Source organism: Ovis canadensis, chromosome 7 (genome assembly GCF_042477335.2).
Source record: "Ovis canadensis isolate MfBH-ARS-UI-01 breed Bighorn chromosome 7, ARS-UI_OviCan_v2, whole genome shotgun sequence".
Classification (NCBI taxonomy): Eukaryota; Metazoa; Chordata; class Mammalia; order Artiodactyla; family Bovidae; genus Ovis; species Ovis canadensis.
Window position 1 is genome coordinate 43,141,824 of NC_091251.1, and position 13,193 is coordinate 43,155,016.

Below are 13,193 nucleotides of genomic sequence, written 5' to 3' on the forward strand. Positions count from 1 at the left end.
GCCATTTTCTTCTCTACCTCCCACTCCATCCTGGAAGACTCACCAGGATGCTTTGGCTTTCTGTGGGCACCTAGACTCTCTGATGAGAGCATCTAGAATCACTGAACAGCCATCTGATGTTTGCATGCCTGTGTGCTAAGTTGCTTCAGTCATTTCTGACTCTTTTGCGACCCCTTGTACTGTAAACCCATCAGGCGCCTCTGTCCATAAGATTCTCCAGGCAAGGATACTGGAATGGGTTGCCATACCCTCCTCCAGGAGATCTTCCTGCCCCAGGGATCAAACCTGCATCTCCTGCATTGGCTGGAGGTTTCTTTACCACTAGCACTGCCTGGGAAGCCCTATCTGACATTTACATGACTCTAGAAGGCAGAAATTAGACTATGTTATCTCCTGCTGACTTGTTTGGCAAAGTCAGCCTCTCCATCTCACAGAGTCCCAGGAAGGTATGTGATCATTTTGGTTGCCCAGTTCTACTGGTCAAAGTCTCCTGGTAGCTATTCAACCAAATTAAAATATGAAATTATAGCTGTTTTCCATTATATACCGATTGCTTTCCATTATATACCCAGGCAGGAAGCCAAATAGTTTACATTGTCTCATTTAATGCCTGTAACAACCCTACTAAGTTGGTTCTAAAATTATCCCCATTCCATAGATATGGAAAGTGAAGTCCAGAGACCTCAGTGTTCAAGATCAAAAATCTACTGCTGCAGATTTCAGACCTTGTGCTCTCAACCTTGACATGAGAAAAGAAACCTCTTAACCTCCTTGAGAAAAGAAACTATTTGAAGCTATATAAAATGAAGAGAAACCATTAAAGGGCAAAATAGTCTTGCCTTCCTCTCTCTCTCATTCTCTCTTCTCTGTGTGTGTGTGTCTGTATACACACATACAATAAAAAATTTGAGATGATTAGATTGACTGTGATATGGTCTTGAATTCACTAAAGAAGAGATATCTTTCTCTATGTAACATGGAACTGTATTTATTCATAATTTGGGTTCACTGTCTCTGTGAAACAATATACTTTAAATCACATTTTCATTACTCAAAACAGACCTTCACAAAATCCCATGAAACGAACTCTAATAGGCAGGGAGTGAAACCAGTGAACACCTGAGAGACAGGCTTCATTCCGGTTCCTTTACCAGCAGAGACATGGCAAGAGGCTAAGCATTTTTCCATGAACAAAGGGCAGAGTTTTTAGAACCTGCAGTTTCCAGGAGGCTGCAGGATATTGTATCACTTTGAAATAAATTTACTTCTGATTCTGTACACATAGCTTTGAAAGAAGTCCCACATCCGCTAAGGGTGAGCTTTATCCCTCTGTTTTCAAATAAGAAAAACTGTAGTCAGAAACGGGTATGAGCAAGTGGTGTCTTTGTGTGTGAGCACTTCCTGTTTTCATTCCATGGTCAAATATATTCTTTGCAGCACAACTGGGGGAGCTCTTGAAGGTGGCAAGTGGAGGTGCCTGAGAGCCTAATTGAGTACACTAAGGGCTTCTTGGCGTGGAGGAGTTTTTCATGGTTAAGAATAAACCGTCAGCCCGCGTATTATTTCTTGCTGTTTCTTTCTTTAACTATCTTTGAAGTCAAATAAAAACAGTTGTAATGGCAGGCTTACTTTTATGATATCATAATCTCCATGTGTTAGGGAAAAGAATATACTTCCCTAGGATTTCCCTACAATTTTTTGCCATTGGGTACTTTCCAGGAAAAGCACATACATTCCAACAGATTCTTTCCTCCATCTTCACTAGATTTCTTAGTCTGAGAAGCAAGGCAGAGCAGTCCACCAATAACAGAGGGGGTAAGAGTAACATACGACACATTTCGCTGGTTGAATTTCTGAAAAGTATTTACTTGGGTTTATTTCCTTAAAATTACTGTGAGGATTTAAATATGTGGATGTATTTCCTTAAAATCATTGTGATATTTAAAGGACATTCTGGAAATTGGTAGTTAGAAACTAGAAACTAATTATTTAACTTCAGACTAAGCAAGTTTAAAGTGCTTAACTCAATATGGAAATTCCTCAGTTCATCAGAGAGTTTGGTTTATTATGGCCACCTTGGATTTAGTTTAAATATTTTCCTCAATATCATCGATTAGCTGTGAGTTTATTACCTCCTCCCCTAAAGCTGGCGGTGCACAGGAATTTGAGAGAGAGTGTTTTAACTGTTACAGTTGTAGTGGAACTTGTTCTTCCAAGAAAACTGAAGGTTAATGATTTTTGTCATATTGAGACTAAGACTTAACAATTGCTACAGTTGGCCTTTGTTGAGGTGGGGTTCTTTTTTCTCTGGGCCTTTTGAGGTATTCAGAATAGGTGACAATAGCTTGCAGTTGAGAACATATGTAGAGAGACCCCTGTGGCTTATTGGGAAAAGTTGCTCCATGCTGGTTGGGTGTTTGGAAAAAAAAAATACAACCAGAGTTCTTTTATGTTCTGCTAGTTAATGAATGCATGAATGTCAAAATGGGCCAATGGCCCATTCAGGGGGCAAAGCCTCAGCAACCCCCTTCTTTAAGAACACATCCTGAGATCCAAAATACATTTGCTTAACAAATTAAAATAATGAGATAATTCAATTAGCTTCTTTTTTTAAAAAAGAAAGAAAAAAGGGTACATCGGGGATTATTGTAATACAAGAGCAGGTCATACTGCACAAAAGGGAACAAACCAGTTTGAAATAATGTTAAAGAGACTAATAATGAAGGAATGCACATTGAATCATGCACTTGTAAAGAAATTTACATGAAATAATAATTTAGACTACATCTATTTTCAGTGAGCTAGAGCCAACATTTCACTTTGAAAGTTGAAATTAATTAAATGACAGAAAAATATAGTGGGGCATCTCTATTTCCAAGGACTTCCTCATGCCTGTTAGTGCATAAGAAAAGGGGTTTAAATTAACATGTCGCTAGTTAGGGGGCTCTATTCTTGGTTTCTGCGCTCAGAATTATAGCTGAGTAAATCTTTCAGCTCATTAAAGATTGGAAAGTAAAAGTTTTACAGAACCATCCTCATCAAGTTACTGAACCTCTTCCCTGCAGCTGGGGTGACGCTGGGATAAAGAGGGAAGATGTTGTCAAAGGGAAAGCTGAGGAGAATTTCCTTACATACAAGGAAGGTGGAGGAAAGGCTAGGGAAAAGAGCAGAGAGAGAGATGGACAGACAAAGCCAGTGGAGAAAGTAATAAAGGGGCATGGTGTAAAAGAAGGTTGTGGGGAGAAGAACAAAGCCCTTAATGAAAAATAAAAAGGAAGCGGGGTACTGAGAGGAGAGGATGACCAGGGGACCCGGGGCAGAGTCATGCTCTGAGTGTAACCAACACACCAGTGCGGGAAAGCAGCCTGCAACATGCAGATCCTTTTGAAAAATGGAGAAATGGCAGGTCCAGAGAACTTAATGGACTTAACTGAGGTTCAGCCAGGACTCCGGAAAGCTGAACTCAAAATGTCAGTTCCCAACTCTCCGGCTCAGGTTCTTTGAGTCTTCTCTCCCCATCATAAGGACAGGCATTAATTAAAATTTTCAGCTGGACAGAGAATTCTGCACAAAGCCTCGCGCATATTTATCTAGATGAAAGCACCCTCGTGGTGGGGAGAAGGTACACAGTACATAGTGCTGAGTGAATAGTACAGCCACAAGGAGCACCCAGGAATCAATGGGTCTGCACAATTCCTCGCCTGCAGTCAGGGTGCACAGTGGGTTCAACCCAGGATGACAGGGAGGTGGCCAGTGAGGTAAGACACCAACTGGCCAAGCAAGAGGTCCAATAAGCTCTGGATACTTGGAGGAATATTCAAGGCACAGACCCAGGTGGTAAAGGAGAGAGTTGGCTTTAACAGAGAAGTGTAGAGTAAGTCTTCTCTATTTGGAAAGGTTGCAGGAGCAGGCAACTTTTAAAAATAAGTAAAGCAAACAGCACTTTGCGTCTATTTCCTCCCTTTGACGCTGAGCATTTTGATGGCAGAGGTTGTAAGGTTGATATGCAACTGTTCATGGTGATCATGATTCTAGCAAAGTCATCATAATGTGTAGAAAGGGCACTGAGTTGGGGTCAAGGAAGGCTTGGATCCTGATCGCAGCTGGACCTTGAGCCAATCACTTCCTTTTGTGGGTCTGAGCTTCCTGGTTCGTAAACAAAGCAGCTGCATTCTCTATGATTCTGCTGTTCTATGATGTTGGTTTTTTTTTGACTGAGGGGCTGAAAATACATGGGGATGTTTGCTTGAAAAGTAATTGCTGAACTCTCTACTTTCAACCAACGAAGCTGAGCACGCAGGGAGACAGAGGGAGGAAATCAAACAGGTGAGCTGGTGGGAGAAGGCAGTTCCCTGCCATCTGCCCCACCCTGCCTTTCTTACTTGCTACTCTAACCAAACAAACCTTCAGTTAAAAATGAGAAACCCCTCCCCTCGCACTCATTCGACTTCCAAATTAAAAACATTTTACAGGTTAGTAAATCTCCAGCTGAGGTGATGTAGCAAAGAACAGCTGTGAAGTAATTTTGATAATGATGAGAATAATAACCACATGGCAAGGTTCAGGGCTTTGCTGTTGCAGCTTCAGTGCTCTTGAATAGATAAAAGTGATTAAATACTCCTGATTATCCCTGACCAATATGTAATGGATTTACAGCCCTTTCAATTAGTCAGTATTTGCTTAGGACTCATTATTTTGTCTTTGGTTAAGTAATCAGCCCAGAGACGGCATGTTCGGTCTAATTCCTCTGAGCCCAGTCAGTGCAGGGCCCTGACCTTTGAAATGGCCATAGCTGCAAGGCAAGAATAACCACTGCCACGGCAGCCTCGTTGGTACTCCCAGCTAATCCTGACACCACCGGCCAGATCGATACACCTTAGTTTGCTACTAATGTCCTTACATCAAAATGGCCGATTTAGGAATGTGAATCTATCATGTTGCCCTCCCTGCTGCGCCCCACCCCTCGCCCTTTGGAGCCCTGCTGGAAGAGTCGCTCAGCAGCCACCGCCATAAATAAACGTGGAACCTTGTCCTGGACTCATGACACTGTAACTAATGTCATTCAGCATGGCAACCCACAAGTTGGATAATCAAAGACCTTCAGCTTTCAGTGTGCTACTCTATTTTTAAGCTGCAGCCTAAATAGAATGGCCTGAAAACAATCTTATAGCAAGAAACAGCCTCTGACATCTTTACTATTTTCCCAGAAGTTTCAAATGAAGAGTAAAATGCAAGCATGTAGTTCCTCTGCAAAAATATATTGTAATTTTTTGGTCTTGAGGGTCTCAGTCAATGGTATATATATATATATATATATATATATATATAATGACACATAAAACCAATTGCAAACAGGAAGATAAACTGTTACTTGGAAAATGTTGCACATTGTTGATCTTCCCCCATAAGTGAACGGGATCGGCTTATAAGATAATGGACTTGAACCGCTAAAAAAGAGTCTTTGATCTCTACCTTAGAAACAAAGGCATTATAGCACCTATAACCCTTCTGCGGTTGTCATATAAACACGTGACATGTTGCAAGCTGCTTCAGCAATTAGAGCTGCCCCTGATACCAAGCACTTGGACATACATGTGGCAAGGTGCTTTTTTTTTTGCCTCCTAAGAAGATGGCTTTCGTTAAGAGTGTAATTGGCAACATTTATGGATTCATGAGCTTCTCACAGCCGTTTCCCTTGGTAGCAGTTGTATTATCTGAAGTTGCTCTCATACCTTTTTGCATAAACAACACATTTACTTAATATAGACTTTTTAGAGCTCTAAATCATTTTGAATACGGTCCATTCCTGACCTGTGGAAATAAAAACTCCTCCTTTCTACAGGGTGCTCTTTGGGTGGTGAGAATTGGTAAAAACCTCAACTGCCCTGTTAGGCATCAGATTTCAAGAAAGGGAAAATAGGCACCTTATTTAAAAAAAAATAAAAATCTGTATGAGCCCATCTAATGTGCTAGGAGAAGGCAAAACAACAAAACTTATTTTTCTCTTTCATCTTGACTTACTGTGAGATGCTGGAAGAGCCATGCTCTCATGATATTTGTTGCTACTTTGGGGAAAATGCCTCTTTTCTTCTGACGTTTTTTGTCCTTGTCTGGATCATCATCGTCACCTGTGCCAGGTGAAGCTACACTGTTGTCTAAACCATCCCCTAGTAGAAAGAAATGAAAATACATTAGAGAAAACACAGAAAGGGTGCCAACAACAACGAGCAGCTAATGATGAGCTCAGCTAAGCTTGTTGAAAGAAATCCATTAAGCGGGTATATTCTCTTTCATTAAAGTATAATTGGAGACACAAATATGTAAAAGACAAAATTAAGCCAGGCCTCTTCAAATGTTAATTTTGTGTGTCTCACACTCTCCCATATCATTAATTCAATTATAATTGTGCTCTTGACACAGTGCAGTAGCTCTTCGTCAATTATGGAATCCAATGTGGGAAAACCGCCATCAGAAAACCCATTCGGTGAAAATGCATCCCCATGCCCAGAGTGAACACATACTGTAGGGTAATCAAGTTAAATGTTCTGTAGTCTATATATTCTAGGCTGCCTGCATAGGTGACAGTAACTGTGTCACTGTTCATTGCACATAACACACTGCCTGCTCAGCCCCTCCTAGAACTGTCACCTCCCAAGCACGCACATTCACATACTCCTCAGATGACCCTGGACTCAGCATCCGCGTGACATGAAAACTTTTAGCTCTCTGCACCACTGATCATTATCATTAAAAAACAAAAAAGATGCACATCAAGGTAGGGTGCTCACTTAATCAGAAGTTTCTATCAACATCTTTCTCTTCTGTGCTTTTCTCTGGCATTAATTGTGCATTAGCAAAAATCATTTACTTTTAACAGTCATAGTTATTTTTTCTTGCCCTCCGGCAAAAATGCCTTGAAAGCCTGCCTGGAGGGCATCTAAATTATGTATCTGAAAAACTCTTCTGGCAAGGCATTGCAGGACCCCTACTTTCTTAAAATTCATACGAGCACGTCTTCCTGTTTTTGGGAAGGCATCAATCAAGAGGAGCAATATATGCCATATCCCTACATTAATATTTGAACTAATAACTTTAAAAAAAGGAAAGAAACAAGATCCGACTTGTGGCATAATCAAATGCAAAATAAATGAAGAATACGGGGACAGCACTGGGGCTTTATAGATGGCTGTGTTTTCCTTGCACATCATTAGCCTGGAGCCACACGAAAGAGGAAAACAGAGAAGTGGAGAGTTTATGCTCCCTGCTGGTGTTTAAGAAGCCAGGGTCCTGGAAGAACATCTGGGAATTGCGCTGAGATGGGGGTTTTTGTAATTTAAGAATAGACATTCATTAGCAGTAAATGCCATAAATCCCATGCTAAGTAAAAACCTTGTCCAAGAAAGCCTAAAACAATAAACTCTGTGCTCAATGTAGCCTGAGCTAGACGCTCCGCAGCTTCCCCGGGAATGCTATAGATCCACCAGCTTCTTCCCAGGCCAGCTCCCTCCTCCTGGACTGGGCCACACTGGGGACATCCTGCCATGGGCCCCTTGCCTTCTAACCTGTCCCGACTGTCTGCTCTGTGGGCTTCCCTATACCTGTTCTTTTCCCTTCTCGCCGCAAAAACCCTCAACCTTCTTTGACCAGAGAAGCAGAAAAGCCACAGCAAAGAGCTGGCAGATTAATTTTATTGACATTTCCATTTTCACTGCAATGTGATACCCTCCATCACATGGAAGAGATGACCCTCACTATTTACAGACTGACAGGCCACTTCATTACAACCACCCTGCCCCAAGGCAAAGTAGATCCCTTCCATCTGCCCAAACACTAGAGCATGACCCCGAAGTTGCTGTTCTCTTTTTCTTTGCCGTCTGTTATGATTAAAAAAAAAAAAAAAAGAGTGAATCGAAAGGACCCCAAATAGTCAAAGAACTAATCAGGAGTACAGAGAAACAAAAGGCATTTGACTTATGAATTCTGGCTGGATGGAATCTAGTCTTCAGCTGCCTACCCTCCCTGCACACTCATGTACACCAGGGGGTCACTTACACAAGGACTCACACACACTCCACACACACACACACATACACACACACACACATAAGCTTGAGCAGAGACACGCGTACACACTTTCCACCATGCCAAGGAACTGCTGCAAGGCAAATTCTCACCCACACTAATGGCTTCTGACTGCTCCTTGGCAACCCTAGCATTTTAACCTGGGTGGATGTGCTCTCCAAAATACAGACACTGGAGCGATCTCATCAGCTGTTCATGTGACACAGATGGAGAGTGGCTATTAGGAGCCAGGCAGTGGGCCTTGGGGATCTGAGGTACTGTTCTGTAGCCTGAGGCGATTTTGAAAAGCAGTACCCGGAGATGAGGGGGGAAAAAAAAAATCCACACTGCAAGTGCAAGTTTGAAGTCAGTCAGTCTGTCTGTCGACCTACCACGGATAAAGATATCTTTGTCTCTGGATGGAAAAATCTATGCGGGCTATCTGGATGTACATTTCGGATAATGTATGTATGGAATGGCTCTTCCTTCAATGTCTTCCAAATATAAAAACACACACTGTAAACAATGCCTGTGTGTATATATTTCTTCCTAAGCACATATGGTTTCTGTGTATATGTTTAAGCTGAAATTGTCAGGATTTTGTTAAAATCTCATTTTAGCTTTTTTGATAGATTTTTTTTGGATATACTTATTTTAAAAGGTTAATGGCTTTAATTAAAGTAAGTTCAACAAAAAAAAGACACTAGCCTTTTTTAACCCAATCAATGACCTTAAAAAATGAGAGACAGTATTTCCATGGAGTATTTTCTCTTGCTAAAAAGCAGAGAGGGTTTCTAACACCTTCAAATTATATGATTCACTACATTTAGCTCAAGAAAAAAATATAGCTGGATTGAGCATCCTTTGATGACTGACTTAAAACTGGAGAATACAGGAACATTACATGCACTTTAATATAAAGCAGTTCATTTTATACAAGTGCTGTTAAATATTTGAATTTGAATCCACTCTAACAAATAATTATAGAGAAAAATGAGTCTATTTTTATAATAACCAGATACTAGGCATTAGATTTTTAAAATTAATATTATTGTTTATACCTCTATAAAGATGGGAATTTCCTTTTCCAAACACACAATAAATTTGTTTTTCCAATGGACTGTGAACCAACTCCAGCACAGAGGACTAACAACAGCTATTTTCCTTTTAAAAGGCAACCATGTGATCTGCACCTTAAAACAAAATCGTGCAAATGATACTAAAGAAACCCTTAAAATGCATACTGTCTCCTTGTTTTAGGGCTGTGTGTGTATTGGGATAGTTGGCAATCCTTGACATAGATGCCAAATGAGTTTCTGTGCCGAAAAGGGTGGGTATACGGGCACAGATGCACATGTCAAAGGAGGTAGAGGAGGTAATGGCATATGTCTCGGCATCTGAAGTTAGGGTTCACGAGTGTGGAGTCCTTGGCAGGGGCAGGACTGTGTCTTGTTTATCATTTTATCCTGAGAGCACACCTCCAGGTCTGAGCCAGAGCAGACACCCCAGTGACTGTCTGCCGTGTGAGTGAAGGGCTGAACTTCTCAATGAGTTTATTCATGGATCCTCCTCTGTCTTTGATAATCCCACACTGGACGACTGCACTCTTCGTGGTACTGAAGGGGCTGAGTGGACTGCCTGAGCGCACATGTTTGCATGCATGCTCAGTCACTCAGTTTTGTCTGACTCTTTGTGATGCTATGGACTGTAGCCCACCACGCTCCTCTGTCCATGGGATTCTCCAGGCAAGAATACTAGAGTGGGTTCTATCTCCAGGGGATCTTCCCAGCCCAGGGATTGAACCTGTGTCTTCTGCACTGGCAGGCAGATTTTTTACCACTGAGCCACTTGGGAAGCCTGCCCAAATGCATGCAGTCACTTCCAAACACGCCAGGAACAACGCTTCTTTGAAGAACTCAATCCCCATTAGAGCCTTTTTGAAGGGCTGACCCAAGGCCATTCTACCAGCGCTGCCACCTCTGATGGGAAAAAACTAAAGACTACTGGGCGTGCTTTCTTTAAAAGGTTTCTAATCCCTTGACTAAAGGCATAATCTAAGTTTGGGGCAAAGATACTCAAAATAGCTACATGCTTCTGAATGTACTGCATGTGACCATGGAACGAAATACTCAAGCCTGTGGATAGATACCTTTGAAGTAGACTAAATTATCAAGGGAGATTGTTAAAAACATGGGTCCTCAGGCCTTATCCCAGACTTACTAAATCAAAATATCCTGAGGCAGAGACAAGGAATTTGTATTCTTAACAAGTTCCTTGGGTTTGGTTATGCAATCAGCCTAGCACAGATTCTTCAACTGGCTTTTAGAAGCCTCCGAACTAGATGGCAACCCACTCCAGTACTCTTGCCTGGAAAATCCCATGGACGGAGGAGCCTGGTGGGCTGTAGTCCATGGGGTCGCAAAGAGTCAGACACAACTGAGCGACTTCACTTTCAATTTTCACTTTCATGCATTAGAGAAGGAAATGGCAACCCACTCCTGTGTTCTTGCCTGGAGAATTCCAGGGACAGCAGAGCCTGGTGGGCTGCTGTCTATGGGGTTGCAAAGAGTTGGACACGACTGAAGCAACTTAGCAGCAGTAGCAGCAGCAAAACTAGATTACCTTCTAATTTGAGTTAAGATGAAACCTCAGGAGCAGGCACATTGTTAAAATTCTATGCTACTGCCATAAACGGGGTTAGTGGTCACAGCAAACAACTACAACCTGTAGGTTCTTGACCGCCCACCTTCTCTGTCTTTGGGATTTTCTCAGCAAGAATACTGGAATAGATTGCCATTTCCTTTGACAGGGGAATCTCCAGGAGATTCTTGAGTCTCTTGCACTGCTGGTGGAGTATTTTACCACTGAGCCACTGGGGAGGCCCCAACTACAACCTGACCTGGGCCTTATTCACTGTGGTAAAGCCTTGGTGCTCTCCATCACAGGTACTGGTCAACACAAGGTGGTCCCACCCTATCTTCTGGTGGTGAAGGTTAAACAGAAAGACACTATAGAACACCGGCTCTCAAAATACAGACCTGCACCCTTTAGCACTAGCAAAGAAATTGCAAGAAATGCAAATTCTTGGACCCATCTCAGACCCACTGTATCCAAATCTCTAGGGATGGGGCCTGAAAATCTGAGGGTTACTAAGTACCCTGGGTGATTCTGATGATGCTCAAGCTTGAGAAGCACTGCTGGGGAGCACAGAGAGGAACTCTATAGCCTGCTACCCCTGGTGGTAGTTGTCTGAAGGCCTAAATCTAAACTCCGGGTCCTCCTCCTGTTTTCAGATTCTGAGGTATTCTGCGAGCATCTGCGGGGCTGGATTTAGATCTGTAAATGGAGGGGGTCACATATCCTTTCCAAAGCTGAGCACACTACGCTCAGGGCAGGACAATACCTAGGAAAGCAGCCCCAGTCTACACTTATTTAAAAGAGTAACACTAAGGGAGTCTAGTTATTAGGAAGTCAAGCCTGGGATACCATGGGTATCCAGGTGTGGGCAAAATCCATATCTGTAGCTGTGTAGCCAGTGAATCAGGAAAGGCATGGGGACATGGTGAGACGATCCTCAGATGATTCTAAAGCAGAAATTTCCAATTCACACAGTTCTTGGCCATATCAACTACCCAGGCAAAAGGACACCACTTCCTTTTATTGGCATACTGTCATACTCCATTTTGCTAAAAATCTGTCTATATTCTAGACAACAACTGCTTGGCTTGAAATAAAGAAACGATACAAACCATGATGCTGCGGTATCCTGAGTCCAGGATGTGGCCTTCTTGCCCTGTCAGAAATATAGTGCAACAACCAAGAGAACTGGAGAAGGGAATGGCAACCCACTTCAGTATTCTTGCTTGGGAAATCCCACGGACAGGGGAGCCTGGTTGGCTATGGTGCAGAAGGTCACAAACAGTCGGACACAACTTAGCGACTAAACCATTACCACCAACAACAACCAGGAGGGTCCTAGCCCATCTTTTTCTTCAGAGTCCTTCTCTCCATCTCCCTTGAAAAACTGCCAGACATTTACCAGGGAAGAAACTGAGGCCAAGAGGTTAAATTCTCACCTATGATTCCATGGCTACACATGATCAAAACTAACCAGAGTCCAGGTAACTCCAAGCCCAGTGTTACTACACTAGTATCCTCACGTATTGTGAGCTACCTTTCACTTTTCGAAGCATTACCTCATTTGAACTCTGTTATCAAACCAGGCTTTATCCTACAGGTAAAGGTCTAAAGTGCAGAGGAGAGATTAGATCTAGGGCCCAGGGGTTGGAATTGAGTTAGAATTGGTCCAGGCTGGTCCAGGTTCAAACAGAAATGTGCAAACTTTTCTCCCCGCAAGTAAACCAGTGCCTATAAGGGCTTTATATATATTCAGCAAAGCAAGAGTCCTTTGAGACTCAGGATTTTTATAACGGGTTTATTGTGGTCCATGTGGAGGCCCTTATATGGACAGCACCAGACTGATCTTCAGAGACCAGAGATGCTACAAATACTTGAGCATCTACTGTCCATACAGCCAGGATCTCATGGACTGTGATGTCATAACTGTGCAGTACCAAGAACTGCTTCACAGAGCTGTAACTAAAGTGATATAGTCACTTGCCTCAAAGTCACTCTCTTAAAGATAAAATAAGGCTTCTAAAACATCCGGCAGCCTGTCAACTAACAATCAGAAACTGACCTCTCAATATCATATATTCAGAGAAATAGTAGTACAAATGAATACAGATTTTGGTCATAGCATTTGTACTTTTAAGTTCATGGCTCACTGTTTAATCCTCACTTCTCCCAGTTTTGGACCAACTTTAATAGTCAAATATATTCATATAAAATACATGCTGTAAAAAAGAATGATATCTCACCTGATAGAACATAGCTTTTTTTAACCTCCTCTTTTTTGATAAATAGAAATTCACTAGAGTTATTATCATTTTTATTTGGGGAAATGTACATTCACTACTTTCAGACACACACACACACACACACACACATATACAAACATGTATCTTCCAAACTACTTCCAGAAACTGGGTACAGTCGTGAATTTATAGATATTTATATATCTGATTATAAACATTAAGTATATAAATCATATCATTAACCTTTTTCAAAGA

General features: G+C 41.9%; 1 protein-coding gene across 14 annotated transcripts in view; it reads right to left on the reverse strand.

The window, feature by feature from the left end:
- MEIS2 (Meis homeobox 2) overlaps positions 1–13,193 on the reverse strand; it is a 225,994-nt gene that overhangs the window by 151,662 nt on the left and 61,139 nt on the right. For all 14 annotated transcript variants that reach the window (XM_069596007.1, XM_069596000.1, XM_069595999.1 and 11 more), the window contains exon 8: positions 6,022–6,167. In XM_069596007.1, coding sequence (XP_069452108.1) covers positions 6,022–6,167 — 146 coding nt within the window. The remainder of the gene's footprint in view (positions 1–6,021; positions 6,168–13,193) is intronic.